The sequence below is a fragment of the Rutilus rutilus genome (assembly GCF_951802725.1).
Source record: "Rutilus rutilus genome assembly, chromosome: 19".
NCBI lineage: Eukaryota > Metazoa > Chordata > Actinopteri > Cypriniformes > Leuciscidae > Rutilus > Rutilus rutilus.
In genome coordinates, this window is record NC_140232.1 from 15,732,009 (window position 1) to 15,758,863 (window position 26,855).

General features: G+C 39.0%; 1 protein-coding gene across 4 annotated transcripts; it reads right to left on the reverse strand.

Annotated features, from left to right (window-relative positions):
• Positions 1-1,442: 1,442 nt before the first annotated feature.
• ccdc92 (coiled-coil domain containing 92) lies at positions 1,443-24,066 on the reverse strand. Of its 4 annotated transcripts, none has more exons than XM_084389285.1 (4): positions 23,896-24,066; positions 10,330-10,539; positions 8,342-8,383; positions 1,443-3,355 (listed from the first exon to the last, which is right to left on the reverse strand). In XM_084389285.1, exons 2-4 carry the CDS (start codon positions 10,463-10,465, stop codon positions 2,472-2,474), a joined length of 1,062 nt encoding a protein of 353 aa, XP_084245411.1. In that variant the 5' UTR covers positions 10,466-10,539; positions 23,896-24,066; the 3' UTR covers positions 1,443-2,471. The 4 variants fall into 4 exon arrangements, with proteins under 4 accessions (XP_084245411.1, XP_084245408.1, XP_084245409.1 ...); XM_084389282.1 differs by lacking the exon at positions 23,896-24,066 and adding an exon at positions 20,954-21,113; XM_084389283.1 differs by lacking the exon at positions 23,896-24,066 and adding an exon at positions 20,788-21,087.
• Positions 24,067-26,855: the final 2,789 nt, after the last annotated feature.

A 26,855-nucleotide genomic window follows, 5' to 3' on the forward strand; every position in this document is an offset into this window, starting at 1 on the left:
CCGTCCATTCTAATACCCTCTATTTATAAGCACCTGAGATATGCACAATCATGAATCCAAATTTCCTAGCATATGTTTCTTTATAGTGTTTTGCCCATGTATTAATCTATTCTAAACTCTTTGAATGCATGTTTTAGCCTTAATTACTTCATCAAGATCACATACTGTATATACCATGTGAGGTATCTAAAGTTTCTATTTTAATTTCTTGAATGATCATTTACAAGTCGATACTTGTGCAGCATATTAGTATTCTAAGAATCTTTAAGTTTCTCCATCAACACCCAATCAAATTATATGTGCAAAACACCATGCTCAAAGATAAAGGATCATAAAGTTTTCCTCTGAAAGCACAAGTTACCCTTGGCTCACTGACCTCCTGGAGGTGTGACATCTTCACACTTTAAAAGATCGTCGATCAAAGGTGGATTCTGAGAAATTCTGACGTGAAGATGATGCTGAGCTAGAAGTCTTCTAAGAACCCTTAAGTTTGTGCCAGGCTGCGCCCTGTTTTTCCTCTGACTCCAACTGGTTCTCTCACATCAAGACAACATCAGCAAAGATCAACTGGAGCCTTGACAAATTGCATTAGGACACTTCTATTCAAATGAGCGAGACATTCAAGTATCAAACTTAATTCTCATTATTTGATCCATTAAGTATCTCTTCCCTACCCCTTTTCCCAGCATGCAAAACATACCTGGATTTTTCAGCAGGAAATATGGGTAAATGTAGATTGATTCAAGTAAAACACATTCAAATCCGTGTTCTTGGCTCTGGCCAAATCAGACTTTTCGTTTCTGATTCTCAGTCAAGAATTTTAAATGTATATCATAGAATAATATAACACTTCACATGTGAAACATATACAGTACGAATGGAGCGGTTACATTAGGTGTGTATTAGCGCTTAACCAGCTTCCTCTCTCTATCTGCAAACTTAAAAACCAAATCTGAAACGTGAAATAGATCAGAATAAACTTGTGCGAATTGAGAGTCATAGAATCTGAAGCACATGCTGTTTTCCTCAAATAACAATAATGAGAACTGGGAGGAAGTGTGAGGATAACAAGGCAAGCGTAAAGTTTTAAAGGGATAGTTCACCCCCCAAGAAAACTCTTGTCATTATTTATTCATCGTCATTTCAAACCTTTATGACTTTCATTCTTCAGTGAATAACAAATTAAAAAATAAATAAAGAATGAACTGGTGTTCATGCAACTGGTGCAATTACAACGAACGAGGACCGGAGCTTTCAAGCCTAAAAAAAAGAACCAAAAGCACTATAAAAGTCGTCATTCTTTAAACCTGCATATAAATAATAATAAATAGTAATAAATAAAACAAAGATCATTACACTTTAAATATTCTATATATCCTTTGAATTACATAAGGCTGAGTAAAAAATAAATTAACTTTCATTTTTGGGTGATCCCAAAAACATGTCATGTGCAAAATAACCCTAACAAAACAGAAATATTTACCCTCTGTGTTTAGAATAAGCAGGAGGCATTTCTTCCCAATATATGTTAATGCAGCTCCAACTTTTTTTACCCTACACAACATTATTTTTATGCGTAGAGTATTATTAACAAAAGTAAGTGCAGCAATGAGATTATGAATAGAAGTGACCTCTTTGAGACGGTTATTTCAGTAGGAGTTTAATAAGGAGCAGCAGGATTGTTCACATTAGCCAGTAGATATGTGAGTGAGAGGGGAAGGAGAGCTGAAGGAGAGTGGAGATTCCAGTACTACTGCAGTGCTCATGAATAAATATGAGTGGATATGAATATGCATTAGAACATTAAATCAGCAGGCAATGACGACATTTGGCAATATATGAGTGTGTGCGTGCGTGTGTGTGTGTGTGTGTGTGTGTGTGTGTGTGTGTGTGTGTTTGCACCTTGAGTAAAGCAGAGCCGGACATTGATGACAAGAAGAACAGAATGCGCAAAAAAAAGAGGCTAAAAAGTCAAATGGGAAAGGAAAACAGGAAAACAATCATTTGGCATGCTCACAGTTCTCCTTCTCAACCGACGTGAGACAAAGACGTTATTCAAATGACCATGAACAAAAGTCTTTCCGTTTATACAGTGTTGCATAAAAGCAGCAGGACATACAGAAGCTCTTGCTGCCATCCGTAGTCTCTCAATCTTTCAAATTCTCTCACATTCCCGGAAAAACTGTCTTTGCCTAAACCTCGCCAGTGTGTATTGTTCAGCGTTTCCCAAGTTTGTGCTGTGTGACTGTTTGTTAGTTGTCTATATCTATCCGTAATGTATTAAGGGGTGTGTTTGTGTTTGATACGTTTATTGACAAGTGATGTGTTGATGATTTGAGCATCTGTATGGGTGTGTGTGTGTGTGTGTGTTTTCACAGTCATAAGGAGCTCCGCATATACTGCATTGGTCTTAATACATCTATGTTGATATACTATGTTTTAAGATGTGTAAATGTGCGCAGTTGTAAGTCTTAAACAGTTCTGTCTGCGCCTGAGCGTTTGCGAACCACCTGTTCTCCATTGACCTGGTCCACGGCGAGGGTCTCCACCTCCGCCTGTTTCCGAGCTGCTCCTCCACCTGATGAGGGCGAGCGGTGGATCCGATGCGCCACTCCTATATGCGCGTTAGCACGGGCATGGGGTCCGTCCCGCGCTGGACTATTCCTAGGGCTCGGAGGCACAGGGATGTGGGCGGGGCTTGAAGGTGCAGGGGGTGTGGCTGAAGAAGCGATGGGCGGGATTACAGAGGGGCGTTCCCGCAGCACCGGTTGAGGCTCTGCAGGGGCCGCTGGCTCTCTGGCTTGCAGGAATGGTGTAGGATCTGGCATGGCATCTACCGAATCTCTCAGTACCACCCTACGGCCGTCTGTGGCGCCCAACCGGTACAGCTCTGTGTATTCAGAGTGCAGCGGCTGCGAAAGGCTTTTGCGCATGCGCCTGCGGGGAGTCTCGGGTTGCCGGATGTCCTTGTCGTTTCCCGACGGCACGGGCACTGGAGCGGTAGGGGGGCTGGGTTTGAAAGAGCTGACGGGACTGACGGAGGGGCTTATACTTGCCGTCCCGCCGGCGAGAAGGCGTTTTTTGGTGGCGTGGAGCTGGGAGGTGAGGTAGGCGATGGTGCTGGCTCTCTGCTCCAGCTCTCCGGACAGCACAGCCAACTTATGGCTCTTCAACTTCAACTCATCCAGGTACTTCTTCTCTCGCTCACGGATGGTGTTCTCCAACACTGAGATCATGGCGTTCTTCTGCTCCAGATCCCGCAGGAGCTCCGTGTTCTCCTGCTCTTTAGCCTTCAGCTGAGCCTCCAGCTCCTCACAGCGCTGGTGCAGCTCTCTGCAGCGAGCCTCGCCATCATCTGATAGAGAGCGAGAAAGATGATACATGCAAACATTTAAAGGGATGCTATACACATATATAATATACACTCACCTAAAGGATTATTAGGAACACCTGTTCAATTTCTCATTAATGCAATTATCTAATCAACCAATCACATGGCAGTTGCTTCAATGCATTTAGGGGTGTGGTCCTGGTCAAGACAATCTCCTGAACTCCAAACTGAATGTCAGAATGGGAAAGAAAGGTGATTTAAGCAATTTTGAGCGTGGCATGGTTGTTGGTGCCAGACGGGCCGGTCTGAGTATTTCACAATCTGCTCAGTTACTGGGATTTTCACGCACAACCATTTCTAGGGTTTACAAAGAATGGTGTGAAAAGGGAAAAACATCCAGTATGCGGCAGTCCTGTGGGCGAAAATGCCTTGTTGATGCTAGAGGTCAGAGGAGAATGGGCCGACTGATTCAAGCTGATAGAAGAGCAACTTTGACTGAAATAACCACTCGTTACAACCGAGGTATGCAGCAAAGCATTTGTGAAGCCACAACACGCACAACCTTGAGGCGGATGGGCTACAACAGCAGAAGACCCCACCGGGTACCACTCATCTCCACTACAAATAGGAAAAAGAGGCTACAATTTGCACGAGCTCACCAAAATTGGACAGTTGAAGACTGGAAAAATGTTGCCTGGTCTGATGAGTCTCGATTTCTGTTGAGACATTCAGATGGTAGAGTCAGAATTTGGCGTAAACAGAATGAGAACATGGATCCATCATGCCTTGTTACCACTGTGCAGGCTGGTGGTGGTGGTGTAATGGTGTGGGGGATGTTTTCTTGGCACACTTTAGGCCCCTTATACCCCTTTTCCACCAAGGCAGAGCTGGTGCTGGTTCGGAGCCAGAGCCTAGTTTCAAATCGGTTCTTTGTTTTTCCACCGCCAAAGCACCAGCTCCGAACCAGTAAAACTGGTTCTTAAGTAGCACCAAATCATTGCAGGGTCTAGAACGGAGCCAAGAAAGAACCGCTTGCGTCAGAGGCTGGGGGCGGGGTTACCGTGGCCAACAAGACTGAAGAGAAACTTGTGACCGCCATTTTCAAATAGCAGCTAATCGAGCTAACAGCAGCTAAACACGATGGACGCGATCTAAAATATAAATCTAAGGCTAAAGTCGGCATCTTATTGTTAAAAATAAATGTTATGTACATGCCGTTACTCTCGCTTGTAATCTCCGTCTGTACAAATAATGGCGAGCCGCGCGAACACGTTGGATCCGCCGTGTTTGGATGCCGATGTAGGTCCGCAAAGCCATGAACATCAATAGCAAAGCAACGTGCGCCATTGTTGATGATGTGTTTGTGTTTGGCGCCGCCGCGCTAACGTTGCTGAGAAAGATGAGACGTAGCTGTGACATAAGACCTGGCTCTGCGTTGGCTCTTTTAGCCTGTGGAAAAGCAAACCGGTTCTTTGGAGGCTCGTCAGTCGAACCAACTCCGAACCGGCACTAGCTCTAGCTCCGAACCAGCACCTGGTTCTTGTTGGTGGAAAAGGGGTATTAGTGCCAATTGGGCATCGTTTAAATGCCACGGCCTACCTGAGCATTGTTTCTGACCATGTCCATCCCTTTATGACCACCATGTACCCATCCTCTGATGGCTACTTCCGGCAGGATAATGCACCATGTCACAAAGCTCGAATCATTTCAAATTGGTTTCTTGAACATGACAATGAGTTCACTGTACTAAAATGGCCCCCACAGTCACCAGATCTCAACCCAATAGAGCATCTTTGGGATGTGGTGGAACGGGAGCTTCGTGCCCTGGATGTGCATCCCACAAATCTCCATCAACTGCAAGATGCTATCCTATCAATATGGGCCAACATTTCTAAAGAATGCTTTCAGCACCTTGTTGAATCAATGCCACGTAGAATTAAGGCAGTTCTGAAGGCGAAAGGGGGTCAAACACAGTATTAGTATGGTGTTCCTAATAATCCTTTAGGTGAGTGTACTTTGATCCAAGGTTCTTCAACTCCAGTCCTAGATGGCCAGTGTCCTGCTAAGTTTAGCGCTATCCCACACCAAACACAAGCAAACAAGCCAATCAAGGTATTTAGAATTATCTGAAAATTACAGGCAGGTGGGTTGAATTGGGATTGATACTAATGCCTGCGGGACACTCGCTCTCCGGGACTGGGGTTGAAGAGCCCTGCTCTATTCCAAAACCCAATGAGCTGCCTATGCATCTCCTAAAATACCTTCTTTTAGCAGAATTACATATATCCTTCACTGAAGGCAATCCCAGAAAGCACTGCAAAATAACCTCAGTGAAAAATAAATCCAAAACGGTGGTTTCATTCACTACTGAAAAGTATTGACAGTTTCAGTATATTTAAAAAAAGACTATTTAATCAAATGTGTGTGTGCTGTGTATAATGCTTATTAAAGTATAGCCTTATTAGCTTAGTAAAATAACGTCAAACTCCATTTCAAATCAATAGCTCTAGTCTCCAGTGCTATTTGTGTGACGCATGAGTTATTAGCTATATTGAGTGTTTTTAAATTGATCGCTTGTGAGGTTCAGTGATGATCATAGAAGCCAGCTGCCTATCTAGGCAGTGAAGCAGATCACTATGTTTTGGTATAAAGCTATTGTGTTAAATACAAAGTCTGAAATAACACGTTCACCTTCAAATAAAGATATTTCTGAAAAAAAAAATGAAAAAAAACCTAAAAACATTCTACATTAGCCTATAGAGGGCAGCAGTGAACTGTCAAAAACAGATATCAATAAACCAATTACCTCTGAGAAACTAATGGCTATGAAACATCAAACCAGGAACAGGAACTCTCTCCCAGCACTCCCTTAAGATCTGCTGTTAAGCTTTTGACAAACAACATTTGTTGTATTATGGGAACAGCTCATTCAGCTTAGCTAAGCACAGATATTATCGATTTCTCCATAAATTTAGCTGGATAGACACTGAAATTGCACGGATAATTCTGAAGCATCTTTTACAGCATGTTATCCATTTGGAATCTGTGGAACACTGGTTTAGTCTTATAAAAGTCATGTTAAAGACGTATTTAGCAGGCGAATAGGGTGGGTCTGAGAGAGGCGAGGGGGTGTGCAAGGCAGGCACAGACACAGATCCTATCTCCCATTACACTGCTAATGGATATGAAGGTTGAGGGAATAGCAGTGTCCTGCTTTACTGACCTTCAGCTTTGCAACAGTCTAAACAATTGCACTCAGGGGAGGATTTCTCTCTCGTGTACTCTCCTGCTCTCTTGCTTTCTCTCAATTTAAATTTAGTGTGCTTTATTTGCATTACAAAATCTAAGCATTTGTAACTGCAAAATAAAATAAAAATAAAATAATTATAGAATCAGGAAATGTAACAAAATATTTAGCAAATGTCACTAAAAATCTAAATCAGCTAAATGTATCAAATTAATCAGAAAACTTAAGCAAATTTACCAAAAAAGGGACGGATTTATTAAACAGGGCAAATTAGTGTGAAAGCACAGTTCCTAAAAAGCGCTGATGGGAGTGGTGGAAATACTGACGACGCGCAAATTAAAGAACACAGACACAGATCATTTCCATAATGACCGACCCAATCTACCAAGAGCAGTGCATATAAGCGTTTGGGTTTTTTTAGACACGCTCTCTTTCTCTCACTTTCCCTGACCGCTTCATTACCACTTAGCAATTAATGAGCCACACAAGTTAATGAGGTCACCTTCAAATTCACACACAAACCCAGTTGGACAGCCATAATATATCCACCACGAAACACACTCCAGCACAGTCATCTGAGGTCAAAGCGACAGCTTCAGTATAGATTGCTAGTGTAATGAGAATGTCGTTACTTCAGTCAAGAGCTGGGTTTAAACTGTAACAGAAATAATCTCAATTATTATGTGATGGCTGGATTAAGGGTGATGCTTGATCTATAAAGTGAGAGGAATATGCGATTCTCGTTTACAAACCCTCTAGTGTCATTTGTGAACGTCTTGGCACATGAAAAACAAGTGTTGTGATGTATGGCAGTGCTGTTGGTCTATTGTTAGGAACATGAGCGTAGGGATCTAGTCAGCAGGTTGCAGATGATGCATTAGCCTTTTGCATTAGTGCTGTATTAGCGCAGTCATTCATAATCTCATTTCCTGTGCTAGACTCAAAACTGGCTCACATCTGCCGCATGCGAGAACACAAACAACCATACAGACGCCAAACAAATGTGAAACAAATTCATTATACAGCAATATTACAAAGCTCTCTGGAATACTTGATTCTGATTGGTCAATTGCAGTGTTTTTGCTGTTGCTTTGTTTCTTTTATAATGGACTTTTATTTCTTCTTACCATTTTGCAATCAATATCAATACTTGTATGTATTTGTTAAGTTGGTGTGTAATAAACATAATAATGTACAGTCAGTCAGTCATTATCATGTACAGAAGAACATTGGAAGTGTTTTGTCATGTCTGTGGGAATTGCGTTGACGTTGCCTAAACGTTTCATCAGTGCATTGTGTGTTTGTGCTGCGACTGAAAGGCGAACATATATTATACAGGGTAATATATAAAAGGAGAGAGAGGGAAATGTCTGTGTATGTGTGTGCTTGCTGGGTTGGTCGCTGGTTGCCAGGTTGCAAGGCACGGCTGTGGTGGTATATGTGCGCTGTTGAGGGACACAGTTCTCTTTCTTTGCGGAAAACAAAAAAGTCTTATTTACAACCTTCTGCAAAGAGAGAAAGACAGTGGAAGATAAATAAAGAGACTGCCAGACAAACAAGAAGCTAAATATGAGCGGCCTTTCTTCTCCTGGTTGTATGTCCATCTACCAGGCTATCTGAGATTTTTTTTAACGGGTGAATTTTTGGCACTTTAACAGCATCCTAGCAACACCTGACACACACATAGCCCTCTTGCATAAGCATTTTGCTCTGACCACATGTGAGTGTGAATGCAGACACAAAGTGTGCGTGAGAAATCTTACCGCCTGGATCTGAGCTCCGCATTGTCAGCTCATATGTCAGTTCTGTGAAACAAAAGAGAGGACAGAGGGAGTGGACAGGACGACAAAAGGAGGAGTGTGAGAGAAGGGGGGGAAAGAGAGATCAAATGTTAGGCTGGCAGCACAGAGAATCACACTACCGTCAATGACAGCAGCTGAAGATCACATGACACAAGACATCACCTGCAACAGGAGGAGATCAAGAGAGTGAGAGAAACAGAAGACAGTCAACCAGGGATAAAAGAGCATGTGGGAGTCAAACAACATGAAACTTTAAAATCTGTAGTCTGAATTTTGAGTGAATATTGACCTGGATTTTATGTTGACTGTTTTGATTTGATTTGCTATGCTTTAAATGTGCTGTTTTGCTTAGCATGTTAAAGAACGGCAGACAAAAGGACCAGAATGTTCATGTTGACTTTGTTTTGGAATAATAGGCCTTTTTTATTTTGCATTACTTTGCTGTTTTTTTGTGCATTAATGAATCACACACAATAGGACCAGGATTTCATGTTGACTGATTTGATTATTATTATTATTTTATTTTTTTTTGCTTTACTTTGTTGTTTTGCTTAGCTGTTTTATTTTGTTTTTTGTCTGTTTGTTCTATTTTGTTTTTTGTTCATTAATGAACCACACACAAAAGGACCAGGATTTTAGGTTGACTTTCCTTTGATATGTTGTGTTATTTTGTTTTACTTTGTTGTTTTTTTGTTTGTTCATTTGTTTTGTTTTGCTGTTTTGTTTTGTTTTGTGCATTAATGAACCACACACAAAAGGACCAGGATTTTAGGTTGACTTTCCTTTGATTTGTTTTGTTATTTTGTTGTACTTTGTTGGTTTTTGTTTGTTTTATTTTTCTGTTTTGTTGTTTTGTTTTGCTTTGCTGTTTTGTTTTGTTTTGTGCATTAATGAACCACACACAAAAGGACCAGTATTTTAGGTTGACTTTCCTTTGATATGTTGTGTTATTTTGTTTTACTTTGTTGTTTTTTGTTTGTTCATTTGTTTTATTTTGCTGTTTTGTTTTGTTTTGTTGTTTTGCTTTGCTGTTTTGTTTTGTGCATTAATGAACCACACACAAAAGGACCAGGATTTTAGGTTGACTTTCCTTTGATTTGTTTTGTTATTTTGCTGTACTTTGTTGGTTTTTGTTTGTTTTATTTTTCTGTTTTGTTTTGTTGTTTTGTTTTGCTTTGCTGTTTTGTTTTGTGCATTAATGAACCACACACAAAAGGACCAGGATTTCACGTTGATTTTCTTTTCCTATTTTGCTTTACTTTGCTGTTTTTTTGTTTTTGTTTTTTTATGCACACAATAGGACCAGGATTTCATGTTGACTTTTTTTCTATTTGTTTTGTTATTATTATTTTTTATTTATTATTATGCTTTTTTTTGTTCATTAATGAATTACACACAATAGGACCAGGATTCATGTTGATTGGAGTGTGAAGCAGCATTAATGAGGATCGAGCCTCTATGAGATTAACTGTATTCTCCCAGGCCTGAATATTAATCCCTGTGGCACTGTTTTACTCTATTAGCGTGGAGAGGTGACCTGGTGGCAGGACTGCATAAGATGTACGTGCAATATGTGTCATGAGGGTAAGTGTGTGGGTGAGTTCAAATCCGGCTCGAGTCACATCCTAATCCCATCCTACCCTCGTCATCCTCATTTTGTCAAATCTCAGTTGTCCTCTGAATAAAAAGTGGCAGAAGTCCAAAAATAAAATAAAAACAATACAAAGTGGCCTAATAAAATATGAATAAATGCACTGTAAATTGGAATTAATTTATCTTCATTGCTCAGCAAAACTATTTTACGCAAGCAAGTAATTATAATAAGAATTTGAGCCATTAAATAAATTAGACACTTCATTTTTAATGATTATACTGTAGACATTTTACAATTGAATAATGTATGTGTGTGTATGTTTGTATGCTGTAAGTGTATTGGCATGTGTGTGTACCTGTGCAGTGCTGCTGTAGGCGGCGGATCTCAGCGTGAAGGCCTTTTAATGTGTTGGCATGATCTTGTTGCAGGAACAGCAGGTTCTTCTGCGCACTGTGCAGTTGATTCTCCAAGGTCACACTCGCCGAGGCCATTATGATGATACACGGTCACACTCACATGTAGAAATAAACTCACTCACACGGGCACACACAATAGCCCAGGACACCTGTAAACACAAGAATAGAAAATACTGATCATACTCAATATACCAAATATTCAGTCTAATGACAGTAAGGGTAATCCCTTTTGCATAAAAAAAGTGATAAGCCAATTAGACGCCTAGCTCCTTCTCTCCAAAGCCCACCCTACAGTGATGAGACTGATATAAAAATGATATAGCCTAAATTATACTGATTCGATGATAATTTATTATTTATCATGTAATTATGGCCAAAAGCTGGCTGATATTAAATAAAATATATTATATTAAATATTAATTAAAATTATATTAAATAAATTATATAAAAAATATTATTTTATATTTACTCTTAATTGTTTTAACTACCAAATTATTTTTGGGGGTAAAAAAAGATTAGCTAAAGATTAGTATATATATATATATATATATATACACACACACACAGACACACATTAATATACATATTTATGCTAAAGATTTCCATTATATATGTAATCTAAATTATAAGAAATTATTACAAATAAAAAATGGTATAATATCTGTCTATTGTGAACCCCAAAGTAATAAAATGCACAAAAAAAAATAACATTCTTGCATGACAATCCAACAACTGTATAAAGTTAATATACTGCTTAATTTGAACGATATACTTCTGCTACCTCCTATTTGGTGAACACACAAAACAACTGGGGGAAAAAAAGTATCTAAAAAGAATTCCACTGTGGTCCGCAGCCACATTTTTACAGTTTAGAGAGTCAGGGCTGTAACAGACACAGGTGTGACAATCCAGGACATCCAATTCAGATCTGTCAGGTACTGTAATAGGGACATTTTATGAGTGTCATTCATTAAAAAAAATCACTTACAGCATCTTTAATTAAATCTCTTATAACTGACACATACCGGTAATCATCAATATCTCTGCTACTCTTTAAGTCCCAGAGTACATCACACAACCTTTAAAATACTTCAAAATAACACCCCAGTCACTCTTCCTACAATTCACCAGCAGTGAAATATTTGTGACTGTACTTCTTTAAAACAGCACACGCCACGGTGCTGGCTAAAGCTACACTCAGATGAGCGGTTTACTCAGAGACACTCATGTCTGATGCAATGGAGTGACGGTGACTGTCACACACAAATACATTACAGCAATCAAATTAAGTTTACTCCGGATATCACAAACCCTTCCCCGAATCACCGTTCCTCTGTCTGAGAGGACAAAGAGCTATATTTAGCTAATGACAGCATAATGGTTTGACATTACGTAATGCCTCTCAGATGAGGCAGAGAAGCGAGGGAGATAGTATTGATTTAAGGGGGGGTGAATGCTGGTTTCCACAGACCCAAAACTGCTCAGGGATCCTCTCCCATCCAGAAGAGAATCATACATATTTCATCATTTTATTTTTTGCCTTTGAAGTTTTCTGATCCACTTAAAGTGTATGTAGGGCTGGGTGGTATTGAATATTTATGGTATATAGCTGGTGATTCAAATTAAGCAACGTTGTGCCTCTTATCTGGCCATTATTGTTATTTGATTTTTTTTTTGCTATCCTTTCTTGCCTCATGACTATGGAAGAGTTAAGACAAAAATTCTTTAATGGAGTCATGTACACTTGAGTTGTAAAAACAGTGCTAAGGTTTGCACACTTAGTTTGACTGTCATCAGTCTCTGTATGGCATTTTTCAAATATTAAAATATAAATAAATAAAAATGTGGATTTTTTTTATTTTTTATTCAGTAAGTCTGCAAAAGTTGACAGTACTTACTGAATAAAGTATGACAGTATAGACATTTATAATGTCACAATTTTTCAAATAAAATTGAGAAGTTATTCAAATAAAATACTATATTACTGTTTTTAGATTCTATTACCAAATAAAAATACGATACAATGCTTGGCGGGCATAAGAGTAATAAAAAAATTGCATATAAATTAAATGAAAATGACTAGGTTAAAAATAGACTTTCCTCATGGTCATTTAGTGGAAAAACTATAGAAAACGAGTTAATTATTTTAAATAATTTCGCTGCTGTGACTTTGACTTTTATGTAAATTCTCCGGTCATATCTGAAATGTAACTTTGTAATGTTGAGTTTCTTAGTTTAAATAAAATATCTATATGAAAAAAAAAGATTTAAAACTGAGACAGAAGTTTTGCGTTCTAAAAGTAATATGATTACTGTCACGAGTATTATAACTCGCACAACTCAGGATGAACGCAGAAAGTCTTTTTTTTTTATAATCCAGGAGTAAAAAAGAACAAGACAACTACACTTTCATATAAACAACACTAGACAAGGACCAGAACGAAACACAGGGTTTAAATACAAGGAGCAAACAAAGGGAACTAATCAAGACCAGCTGAACAGAATGATTCATTAATGAGTAACCTAGGTGACAAACTAGGAAATCAGATCAAATAATGACAGAACTCAATCAAATCAAAATCACAATAAACAAAACCACATTTACAGTACATCAAACGTTTGTCTCTTATTACAAAAATCAAATAAACTTAAATTTCTCATGATATGACCCTTTTAAAAACACTTTGGCCCAGCCTAATATAACATATTCCAGTTTGTACTTCCTAAATTAAACTCACTTGGGCTAATTTATTAATCTAACACGTTTAATTTTTTTCTTGCTTCTACCAGAAGATGTCCCATTCATGGCTCCTTAAGAAAGGCTTTGATTTAGTAAAAGGGTACTCATAAAGCCCTGTGTTTAGCATGAATTATTAACAGAGAGCTTACTGCCTCCATTGTATTTCGGCAGACTCTTCCCTTTGGGTGCACTTCTTTCTATCATGATAATGCAACAGAATAAAACTTGACAAATCGAGAGGGGAAACACAAAGACAGGAGAAGCGCCTCGGGGGTATGTTGAGGGTCCGCATTGATACAGTCATTCTGTTATTTGACTCTGCTATTCTGCTCGCATGGGAAAAAAAACATGACTACAAAATATTATTGCGGGAACAAACTGCTGCAGTTTCCAAGTGAAATGAGCACTAGTGCTCACTAGTGCTCCAACTTTTACTCCCAAAACACAAATCAAGATTACAGTGAAAGACTATTAGTTAATAACGACTTCAAATGCAATAGTGATAAAAATGACATTTAAAAATCTAGGATTTTGGTCAGGAATGGGGTTAGGACAAAATGCATTCACATTGAAACACTATTCAGACTTTTAGACACTTTTAGCACCACACAGTGGACATTTCATCTGTACGCTGCAGTGATTTATACTTATACAGCATATAGTCACGTTTTTCTGACTGGTGGTGGTTGAGGAGAGATCCCCTGACATGATTGTAAAGCGCTTTGGGTGTACAGTAGTACATATGAAAGCGCTATATAAATGCCCGATTCTATATAAATGCCCGATTCTTTTCTCATGAGATCAAGTTGAAAACGAGAAAAAGGAGCAGCCGAAACTGGTAGTGTGGTTGATCAGAAGACAGGATCTCTTTAAACACAGTCTCACTCTGACAGACTAACCACAGCCCTTCACTAGACAGACAACAAAAGGAAGACTGGAATCGCTTTAAACACTGAAAGGGAAAACAAAAGCACTGTGGGTTTCTGAAAAAAAAAAAAAAAACATGCATATATTTGAAGATGAACGGTATGGCTAAAAAAGGGTAAGACGATGTTGGAGTTAGACTGCTAGTCAGTGGAACTCATGAAAAGCCTATGAGCATGAATGAGTAATGGAAGGCTGTGGGTGCGGCGCAGTGAAGACTCCAGTAGACTCTGTCCCACTCTTTTATTCATTCACTTGCTGTCTTCTCTCCAGTGCACCCCGCAGGAAGTTGAATTAGAATTACAGGAATTCACTGATTTGCAATTCAAAGAAACTCGACACGGTCGCACAACAGAGGAATTTCATTTGTCCAACCCAAGTTTTGTGACAAAACTAAAATAATTATAAATAATAATTAGTAATCATTAATGATGTCTTTAATAGCGTAAGCCCGCTTTTTTGTTGTTTCCATCCATTTTGAAAAGTGGTGGTCCATGAAATGATAAGCTTTATTAAATATAATGAAATATATACACTACTGTTCAAAAGTTTGGGGTCGGTATAGGCTATGGTTTTTAAAGTCTTTTATGCTCGCCAAGGCTGTATTTATTTGATCAAAAATGCATGTGCAAATAATATTACAATTTGAAATATTGTAATAATCAGTTGGGTGTCATTAATAGCGCATCTGTTTTTTCCCAGCACAGACGTTACACACAGTCAGAGTGACTTTGCCAGGGTCAAACCTGCTGTGCTTAAAAAGATTAAAAAAGGTACAGTAATGCTCAAGACGACAGCTACATAACAAAGGACTTTGACAGATGACCTCCATTACTTAAAGACAGAAAGAGATAGACTACGAGGCTCCGTGGAAAAGGCAAAAACTATGAATATTTTATGAATAATGAAAAGTGAAGTGAAGTGGTTTATATGCCTACTATGAGTAATACTAATAATAATGTACAACTGCAAGTGATGATGTCACCTAGTAAATGAAATGAGCACTTCCTGAAATAAGAGACCTTCCCAGAACCCGACATTGACATCATAACAACATCATATAATGTGCTCCTAAAATTAGGTTTTGCTTGAATGACAGCAGCACTCGGGTTGCATGAACTCCAAACGTTTGTGTAAAACCTGATGACCGTGTTCTCCAGACTGTTATGAGAAGATCCAAAGAGCATCTTGAGCTTCAATGAACGCAAGAACATCTGACTAGCTGCACAAAGTCACATGATCAACATCCCAAATTCACTTTGATTAATGTCCTAGAAAAAATTTCTTATTCATTTTACATCATACCATTTGTTTGGTTTAAAATGTTCTAAATTCTAAAATTCTAAATTAACTTCTTAGATTTGTAATGTGGACAGACTTTTGTTCAACCCAGGCTCATTGGAAAAAACGTGCTCTCCTATCGCCGCACTTTCAAATTGAAATGTCCAGTGAGTTGAACTAAGCGCTTGTTCGGTTTTATCTGAAACAGATGAACATAAATCTGGCAACGTTTTATTACATCGGTTGTTGCACGTATCACGGCAGTTCGGAATAGGAATGTCCAGTGAGTGTCGCTAAAGGGTTAAAGGTGCAGTAAGCGATTTCTGAGAAACAGTGTTGATTTTTGAAATTGACACCCACACAAAAAAACAAACACACCCCTCCCTTCATTACTCCGCCCCTAAAATAATGAACACGCTGAAACAGGAACCCACTAACAATTGGTGTATCAGACAATTCGAGCAAATATAGATTATATTATAGAATATATTAGGGCTGCGCGATTAATCGCAATTTCCATGTAACCGCACTTAAAACAATTTGGCTTATCGCGATTTTGAAATCTCAAATGCTGTGATAATTTTTTATGCGCAGCTTGTCATTGATGTACGGCTCTGTAAATGCTGCTCCATCTAAAAGCACTGTGAGTTTGAGTCACTTATAACGTGCATTTGAAAAAGCAACACACGTCAAACATCTTTCCAAACATGAGAAGTATTTATGAGCCTCTTATCCAACAAAAGACAACACTTAATAACATGGTTTTACCCCAAATTCACTTCATAACATCAGTTGAGCATCCTTCTGTGACATGATGTGGCTTCTCGCTCTCTAACGCCTATCAAGCGCTACCCTGGAAATCCAGAGTTCTCGCGAGAGCACAAGGTGAATTTGCTCAGCGAGACTCTGGCACTGAGTAATGATGCTCATTAAATATAATAATAATAATAATAATAATAATAATTCGTTACATTTATATAGCGCTTTTCTAGGTACTCAAAGCGCTTTACATGGAAGGGGGAATCTCCTCAACCACCACCAATGTGCTGCATCCACCTGGATGATGTGACGGCAGCCATATTGCGCCAGAACGCCCACCACACACCAGCTTACTGGTGGAGAGGAGACAGTGATGAAGCCAATCAGTATATGGGGATGATTAGGAGGCCATGATAGACAGAGGCCAAGGGGCAAATTTGGCCAGGATGCCGGGGTTACACCCCTACTCTTTTTCGAAGGACATCCTGGGATTTTTAATGACCACAGAGTGTCAGGACCTCGGTTTAATGTCTCATCCAAAGGACGGGACGGGACGCATATCCAAATATGCCCTTGTATCCGAGCTGCACCAATCACATCGGGTTATCTGATATAGGCGGGCCAGAGGCGAGCTAAACAGATGACGACTGTGACGTCGAAGTCATTAGTAAACATTGCAAGATGGTTATGAATGAATATCAGTTGTTTGAAACGGCTTTGGCCGCTACAATGAACGAGTTAGACTTGGCTTTTTATCTAAAAGAGGAACAAACGACGGCGCTCGAATTGTTCATTTGTAAGAAGTGCGTTTTTGCTGTTTTGCCGACTGGATACGGCAAGAGTCTAATCTACCAGTTAGCTCCGCTGGTAGCTAAGGTATCAGGCTAATTGTTGTGATTGGTCGTAGTGTTATCCAATTGCGTGCAGTGAGGTTTTCAAATGCATGCTTGTAGCCGCCCCTCGAGCTGGCCGATTTTCATTAGTCGATGCCAGACCATTAATCTTTCAGATTTAGGTCTGGGTTTCCAGGCTAATCAAGCGTTGGAAAGCTTTTCCAATATTAAGTGTATCCTCCCCCTACTGATGATTGGCTACAAGTGTGTTTTGGTGCTCAGCGGATCTGTCTTACCCCTTTTCCACCAAGGCAGTGCTGGTGCCGGTTCGGAGCCGGTGCCTACTCGTGAACCAGTTCTTTGTGTTTCGACAGCCAAAGAACCGGTTCTCGGCCAGGAAAATTGGTTCCAAAGCGGCACCAACTCTTTGCTGGACTAGAACCGTTCTTTTACCACATCATGCTTACGTCGGGGGCTGGGGGCGGGGTTATTGTCGAACTTCTTCTCGAACGTAACCTCCGTCTATAGTAATCCAGACGAGCAGCACAAATGTGTTCTAAATGTCTTCCTCTAACCCCAATATAGGATCGCAAAGCCAGGAGAAACATTTGCAGAAAGACGATGTAGTCCGCCATTGTAATTGTTATGCTTGAAGTTGGCGCAAGCGTTTCTAGGAAAGCTAAGACGTAGCCTATGGCAACGTTCACAGTGACGTAACGACGTCGTTCGCTGGGCTCTCTAGTCAGTGGAAAAACAAACAGGTTCTGAGAAGGTTTGCAAATCGAACCAACTTCGAACCAGTTCTTTTTTGGTGGTATCTGTGGATTGTTTGTTTTTTTCTCCTATTTTCACAGCCAGGACTATATACAAGCACAATATTTTTTTTTAGTACCAAATCAGCTACCGAGTAAGGAGAAAAGTGCAAAGTGACTAAATGTATTTGTTTAAAAATGTATTAGTTTACAAATATTGCACTGTATTGTAAAAGTCTTGAGGTCATAACATAGTATTGTGCAAGGAACCACGTGAGGCTATTAATTAGGGGTGTAACAATACACTCATGTCACGATTCGATACATATCACGATATTGAACTCACGATAAGATATTATTGCGATACTCCAAGACATATAGTAAAAGGTTAAGCAAAAAATGAACTGTTGATTAAAATGCTAAATTTGGTATTACATTGGGTGTGTAAATGAATAGGCTTGGACTTGGTGCTGTTAACCCAATGCACAGAACAACGGTGACACCAGAATAAAAATATTCATGATTTATTTTTCATGAATACAAACAGAATTATTTTAGACAAATATGCTTGCACTCTTTCACTGACTAGATGTATTTAAAATGTAAACATTTTTATTGGTAACATAAGACATTTGGCATTATAAGGACCCACAAATATCCCCCCATTGTATTATAAATTATAGGCCTAGTCAACGTTATAATAGTTTAATGTAGTAGGCTACTGACGCTAAAACTCTGTAAACTTTAATTTTTTCACGCACAGTAATTTTCATTTTGGGTGAACTATACACAATTCATATTGTCACTATTCAAGATACATATCGTTGCATTTTTTGCATTGCGATATATTGTTACACCCCTACTATTAATCGATAATCTGCGATCATAATTTGTGTCAAATAAGAAGTGTTTTCATTAACAAAGTTCGGAGGAGCACGTTCAAATGATCTGAGCAATTAACACGTCTATCCTATTAGCATGAGAGGAAGCCTATACACACAGTCAACTCACCTTACATACTCACTTACATTCCTCGATAGTTTTTCAGCATCCCTCCACCACCCCGACTCCTCACTCTTGGCCTGTTCCTACCACAGCCAGGAATACGGGGAAGTACTCTGGGTTCGGGCCAAATACCGAGCTCTGAGCCCTTTAATCGGACAGCGTGCCAAATACGCATACCATTACTCTATTTGACTTATTTGTGAGTGCAAATAAAAGTTGTTGATGTTTCACTGCCAATAGCAATAATTTCAGCATGAAACTGCAGTGAATGGTATGCATCCGTACGTTCTGCAAAAATGTAGGAAGAGCACTTTTTTTCCAATTAGCCTACATTGTTTTTGTATTTCATTGACACCTTTCTTTAAAGCCTCTGACCATTATTCAAGTCCTTAACACAACAGGCATCCTATTTGACATTATAGTCTATAAATTCACACAATATTTCAAAAGATAACCCTAATCGAACACTCTCAGAACTTTTTTTTTTACAAAAGCTGTCACTGGAGCGGTACCCTTTAAAAAGACACACATTTGTACCTAAATAGTGCATATTAGTACCTCAAAGGTAACTGGTGTACATATTAGAACCTTTTTAAAGGGTACTGTCCCAGTAACAGCTTTTGCACCATTTTTTCTGAGTGTTATAACATAATAAATCATAACTCACTGATGAGGCATCAAGCAAGCATCAGCATCAGAGTGCACCCCATCACCATCTGTATCCCGTATCTCACTGCTTACCGTAAATTGACCGTTCAATCACAGGCACTGGAAGCACTTTAGAAGTGATATTCCACGGCAAATGTCACTACTCACTCCCTCGCCCCTCCTTTAGGGGCCATTTATGGGCTGGTAGACATTTTAGAGCGCTGATGCTGACATTTGCTCTGATCTGACTGACGTTGGTCCCTTCAGTCAGAGGGTGAGGCCTCCCCCGCCCCGCTCCACATGAGACAAAAGAATCCCCCTGACATTACTACTTAACTCTGTTGTTCTTTCTCCCCGTACTTTCTCTCACTCTCTACCTTAACAGCTCTTTTTCTTGACCTCCAAATTCTCTCTCCTCTCGCATTAATAATCAATGAGCTGCAGCGTTAGAGGAGACTCTAAAACACTGTTATATCCTAGTCCAGATAGACACTTCGCACACACAAACATCCAGTGCTTTGGAGAGGACCAGCCCTTGAGTCACACCCACTAGGCCTTCATTCTCCTGCATGATGTAAGCTGCATGATGACATATTATGCACTGCACAAAAAACAGCAGCAGATTAATAGCAACTGGATATCAGATATTGTTATAGATCACTGCTTTTTGTTTTAATTATTGAATAAAACACTTATAACGGAATATTGAGCATATTTAAAGAAGACAGTACAAAAATCATGCTAAATAAAATGTGGGACTTTCATGGCAGCATCTGATTGGCCAGTGCACATCAACACATGCACGTGAGAATGGCTGGGGATGAGCAGGGTCATAAACAGCACCTGCATTGCGGACAGCGCAACTATCGAGATAAACCACCATCCTAAAAAATTACACATCGTAAGAAATTCAAAAGGCTAGAAACACAAGACGGTGTCTGTTGCGCTTTGCTCAAAACCTGTGAACATTTGGAGAAACGACAGCACGTGTTCAAAACAATACTGCATATGCATCTGCGAAGTAAAATCAAGACCATTTTAATAAAACAAAGGCTGACGCATTAAAACAAAAATATTATAAAAATACAAAACATTCAACTGATAGTTATATCAAAGCAGTTATTTTATATATATATAATACAAGTAAGCTGACAATCATGATAAATAATTAAACACAAATATCCTAAAATGCATTCCGCTCCAGGATGTATCCTACACACAACATCCAAATCAAGCAGCCAGAATGTGTCAATGTCAATAATGTGTTCAATGACATCTATATTCCACTTTAAAACACCCATCTTCCTCACCATCGTCTAGTTACTGTAACAATAATCAGCCACCGGCTCATTCGAGTCGATTAATGACCTCATCCGTCCGAAAATACGCAACAAGCAGCAACCAACAACAACAACAACAACCGCTATCTGTGCCAACGCTAAGCTGCATACTTACACTATACGTGCCAGTACTGTTTTCAGAATAATGTAGTAGCCTACAGTAGGCATTCTTTGAAACACATCGCTTGTTTCAGTCAGCCGCTCGTGCTCGAGCGCGAGCAGGTGCAGCTGAGATGCGCGTTACACCGGGAGCGAAGCGCAAAGATGCGGCCGACACCTACCAGAAAGACGGGCTGAGATTAGTATGTGGCTGATGGGTAGAGATGGGCTTGGTTCTGGTGTCTGCGGGCTGCTGAGAGGAGAGCTTCGCGGGGGGGTGGGGGGTTCTCCTCGCCGGGGCAGAGAGAGAGGGCTGTGTCTGTCATCTCCCGGAGATACAACACTAAATAAAGCGGTGCATGCCGGGATACTGAGGAAAACACGCGCGCGCGCACCTCTGAGGCCTCTTGCGCAGGTGAAACGCACACACAAGTCTCTTTATTATCGTCTTACTTTTAGTGATCAATAGTTTAATGGTTATCAATTTGATATAAACTATGATATCTGGCGATGGCGAGTTAATTGTGTCAACCGAAATGTATTTGACCCGAAGCGTCATCATCACTATAGAAACAGCGCGCGCCCACTTGATACACGTCTCCGAGAAGTCTTAATTTCTGTATCATTATGTAAATTAAAGTGAAAAAATGTCCTTTTAATTATTGAATCAACATGTCTAAAAAAACAAAAACAAGAAAGACTCATTCATTTTGTTGCTCAAACAATCTTGGATCTACAGTAGAAACAATATGGCAAAATGTTAAGTCTGAAGGCATCTGCTAAATGTAGCCTAATTATGAGCGTATATGATAGTTTGTAGTGTTCTTAATAAAAAATTATAAAATAAGTTGCTTAAAAAGATGTTCATAAATGTAAAAAAAAAAAAAAAAAATAAACAACCTTTTCACACATTTGCCAACAAGTGGAAAAAGATCACCTGATCCACTGTTAGATTTTTTTTAATTTTTAGAATATGTAGGCCAATAAAAGCATATATTTTAATTTAATACATTTCCTTTTTTTTTTTTTTTTTTTTACATCACTTCAATAAACACATATTTTAATCCTTATTCTCATTTGTCTTTTACACATAAAACTAATTTTAAGCATGTGTAAAGTTATCAGTAATAAACGTTTGGACGATTAGCCATTATTTTAATAATCTTTAAAAGGAATTGTATTCCGTGACGCCATAACTGCTCATAACTATTTAAGAAGCCATCTTAAGTTAAGGTAAGATATTTTTCACTACACAATATGAATCTTGTTTTGGTTAGTGTCTGATCATGAGAACATGAGGAGCATCTTCTTGCCAAGATACAATCTCCTGGATTAGTCAAATTATAAAAGCCTTCAAAAGTGCAGACTGGAACTCCACCAAGTGGAACATTCCACAACAAAACCAATCTGCTTGAGTGAAGCCTCTGCGTTTTCTGAAAACACAAAACAGACGTGCCCTTCATAGTCAGCCCTCTCCTGCCGCCCAGTTTAAATAAAGTCTTAGCTAATTTGACGCAGTTGTACAAATTATTTTGAGAGTTCACAGCAACATCAAATCAATTCTTAGAGCTAATTATATTCACAAGTGCATCATGACTATATACAGTATGTTCAACAATCTGAGCAGAGAATGTCCACAAGAGAGCAGTGTTTTACCATTTCATTTGGACATCTTGACTTTGACCTTGCACAAAAGCAGATGGATACACTCCCTCTCTCACTGTAAAAAATGGTATGATCAATAAGTTATGACAACATATGTTTTGTTTTAACTCATCAAAATAAGTTAAACAATTTTCTACTTTTTTTTTATAAGTTATACAAGATTCAACAAAAAATTTTTAAAGGTAGTTTAATGCAAGTTGCAACTTAAACATCCAAGTTGATTGTACTTAAAATTTTAAGGCAGCATTTATTTATTTTATTTAGACAGGCATGACAGAGTAATACCTTATTCTTTCTTTTTCCAAAGGACAGTTAAGGCTGGAGAGCATGCTGTGGTTTTTGCGCAAACTTTTTCATCTAACAAACACAGATCCGGATTCATGGGCTACATCTAAGTCAAACATGACGCCAACCATCCATCTAAAACTTGAACCCCTTTGTGGGGGGAAAAAAGTACCTGAATCTGTTGTTTATTCATCGCTCAGTCTAACTATGGAACAAATCAGGCTGTTTAGATTTTGCATTGTTTGGTTTAAATGACATTTAGTGCACTTATAATATTTAACCAACAGTGGTTAAAAAGCCTAACTCCATACACGGTGTCACTTGTTACAACAGATGACACGTCTGCACCTACCCTGCTGTGGACATGCCGATACCCTTAAAGAAACAAATCACCCATGTTCAGTTTCCACTTTACAGTTTACATTTCGAAAAACGAAGAGTGGCTATTCCCAGAGCCCAAACCCTCAAAACCGTTCACAGAACGACTGAGGCCGAGAACAGAAGTCCCTCTGTACTTCTCTCTCCACACAAACAGACCTCTCTCTTCCTGAAATTACATTTGGCATGGTGAATTCCGCAGTGGCCCAGCTACTGTGTAAAGTGATATGAACCAAACAAGAAATCAATTTTCATAACCACTCGCGAAGAAGAGAGCGAGACTTGAGGACAGTCTCAAATAAAAGGCAGCAGGTCTGTGGGAGAAATGGAATTGTTGTCGTACTACCGAGATGTTATTGTTTGAATCTTTACCCAGCTTTCAGTCTATTGACCTGGATAAAATTTTTCTCGTGTCTTTATTTTAGGGCGTCTGGCTAAAAGCCCAGAATTTGGAAAGGAGAGAGAAATGAGTAAGAGAGAGAAAGAGGTGGTTGAGGGCACAACCGTCTCTTTTCCCATGAAAGCAAACTTCTCCATTGAAACACATACCTCATTCAAGATTTGTTTTACTTTGTGTCTTTTGAGTTATTTATGTTTCATAACAGGTAGCCATAAAAGTTCAGAAGGGGGAAGGAGGACTCCCCAAATAAAACATGAAGACCACAGTAAACGTCCATCCAGAGGAAATCGGTCTAGTGTTTCAAAACACACTGAATCATTCGAGAGAAATCTTGTGCGACGTGGGTCAAGTTTAAATACCAGCATGCTTTCAGTACACACACACACACACACATACCGCTGTCAGGCGCTATGGTACTAGTTGAAGATGTATGCCTGTAAATGCGATTAGTCTCCTCAACTCCCTGAAGCGATTTCCAGAACTTTTGGCACAGGTTTCCAAAAAATTCCCAGTCAAACTACCATCAGCTATTCCAACCACGCAAAAAATGCACCGTTCAAGCAACTCCAGCTAATCAACTGAAAGAGACTTTGAAGACTTTTTTTTCTTCCACCGTCATCTTCAAGAAAAAAAAAAGAAAAGAAACAAACAGATACTGATACTGTCAAAATCCTCAGTGACCTGGCACTACAGTTCCCATAATCCCTCCTGGCTCACATCTGCACACATTCATCATTATCGCACCTGTTCGCATTCATTTCATTATCTCTGTATATTTAGTTCCTCTGTTTTCAGTCTTTGGTTTGGTTGGTTGTGTGTGTATGCTATGTTATGCACACTGTTATGCCTGTCTGCCTTTTTGTTTTATTAAATCATGTTTATATTTGTATCCAGTCTTCACCGTCTTGTGACAGATATGTTAGTATGACTCCGCTCCGATGTTTGTGCGTTCCGGACGGACTGTCTGTGCTTCAGTGGTGATCATTTTTCAATGACTCTTTTAGCAGGTTACATCCCGTTGTGAAAAAAGTACACTTTAGCATACTTTTAAAAAGAGTTCTACAATTAAACATAAAAGTATTATAACTTAAGAGTGCTTTTTTGACCCACTTAAAGGGTTAGTTCACCCAAAAATGAAAATTATGTCATTAATGACTCACCCTCATGTCGTTCCAAGCCCGTAAGACCTCCGTTCATCTTCGGAACACAGTTTAAGATATTTTAGATTTAGTCCGAGAGCTTTCTGTCCCTCCATTGAAAATGTATGTACGGTATACTGTCCATGTCCAGAAAGTAGTCCATGTGACTACAGTGGCTCAAGCTTAAGTTTATCAAGCGACGAGAATACTTTTTGTGCGCAAAAAGTAAACAAAAATAACGACTTTATTCCACTATTCATTTCCTTCTCTCTGGGCCTCGAGTGAGTTCACGTAGTGTAATAGCGTAGCGCGTCTGTGTTGTACGTCACACGCATCACACACATGACCAGCGTCGGCCAATAGTGAGCCTACGTGTGACGTACAACACAGACGCGCTGCGCTAAAACACTACGTGAACTCACTCGAGGACCAGAGAGAAGGAAATGAATAGTGGAATAAAGTCGTTATTTTTGTTTACTTTTTGCGCACAAAAAGTATTCTCGTCGCTTGATAAACTTAAGATTGAGCCACTGTAGTCACATGGACTACTTTGATGATGTCTTTATTACCTCTCTGGACATGGACAGTATACCGTACATACATTTTCAATGGAGGGACAGAAAGCTCTCTGACTAAATCTAAAATATCTTAAACTGTGTTCCGAAGATGAACGGAGGTCTTATGGGCTTGGAATGACATGAGGGTGAGTCATTAATGACATAATTTTCATTTTTGGGTGAACTAACCCTTTAAGTGGGACTTAAGCACATACAAAGCGTACTGCCGAATGTACTGACAAACATTTATGCTAAACTAAAATATAGAAATGTAATTTCTATTGAACCTTGTATGTCATGTATTTACATGTATATTTAACTACACATTTTTGTAATGAAAAATATATAAAATATATTATCTTTAAATGTAGGATAATATAAAATAACAAATTATAATTAAAATGATAAAGTACTTTGCATGTGCTTTAGTATGTTGCTCAACATCAAAATAAGTGTACTTCTTTAAAGCACAACAAAATATTATTAAAACATAATGATTTAAAATGTACTTTAAAGTAAAATGTAATCTGACAGGATTACAAAGTGCACTTAAAGGGTTAGTTCACCCAAAAATGAAAATTCTGTCAGTAATTACTCACCCTCATGTTGTTCCAACCCCGTAAGACCTTCGTTCATCTTCGGAACACAAATTAAGATATTTTTGATTAAATCTGAGAGCTGTCTCACTCCTCCATAGGCTTCTAAGACATTATAACTTGCTGGCCCAGAAAATGTATTAAAGACATCGTTAATATAGTCCAAGTGACTACAGTGGCTCAATCTTAAGTTTATAAAGCGACGAGAATACTTTTTGTGTGCAAAAAAAAACTAAAATAACAACTTTATTCCACTATTCATTTCCTTCTCTCTGGGCCTCGAGTTTTTTCACGTAGTGTAACTGCGCAGCGCGTCTGGGTTGTACGTCACACGTAGGCTCACTATTGGCCGACGCTGGTCATGTGTGTGATGCGTGTGACGTACAACACAGAAGGTCTTATGGGGTTGTAACAACATGAGGGTGAGTAATTACTGACAGAATTTTCATTTTTGGGTGAACTAACCCTTTAACTGTCACCATGAAATCAAAATTGACAATGCTTGGTTTAATGGAATATTGCAGTATTTATTATAAATGACTCATCCATCCATGTGCTCTTGAAATGTCAAAATAACTTCCCATTTAACTTCCCAGTTCCAATAACTTCCGCGAGAGCGGGACAACCTGTCAATCACATGAGATCGACCAATAGCAAACCACAACCATCCAACAATCCAATCAATTTCCAACGGACAAAATCAAGTACCGCCCTACATTTTATCTTGTTCAAAAATATGTTTCACTCAGATATAAACTGCAAGTAAAGATTTTTTTAAATAGAATATACTTTTAAGATTTGAAGTAGAAGTGCACATTCAACTTTTTTTACACACAAGAGTAGATATGCCAGTATGTGGCGACAAATTATGCCCCGAGTATGAATATGCCTATGTTCTTACAACATAGTAGGTGAAAAACAGTATGTGAATTAAGTATGTCTGAATTCATAGACCGCATCTGTGAGAGTTGACACGATCCGAGGATTCTGACATGACTTGTTGCCTTCCAACCTCCATATGCTGCCTAGGGAGGCAGCATTTTTAGCTTTCAAATGCAGCCATA

Coding starts and splice junctions, on each gene's coding strand:
- ccdc92 (XM_084389285.1), bottom strand. CDS start 10,465: ATGGCCTCGGCGAGTGTGACCTTGGAGAATCAACTGCACAGTGCGCAG. Junction 8,384..10,329: donor CCTACAGCAGCACTGCACAG/GTACACACACAT, acceptor TTTGTTTCACAG/AACTGACATATGAGCTGACA. Junction 3,356..8,341: donor GCGGAGCTCAGATCCAGGCG/GTAAGATTTCTC, acceptor GCTCTCTATCAG/ATGATGGCGAGGCTCGCTGC.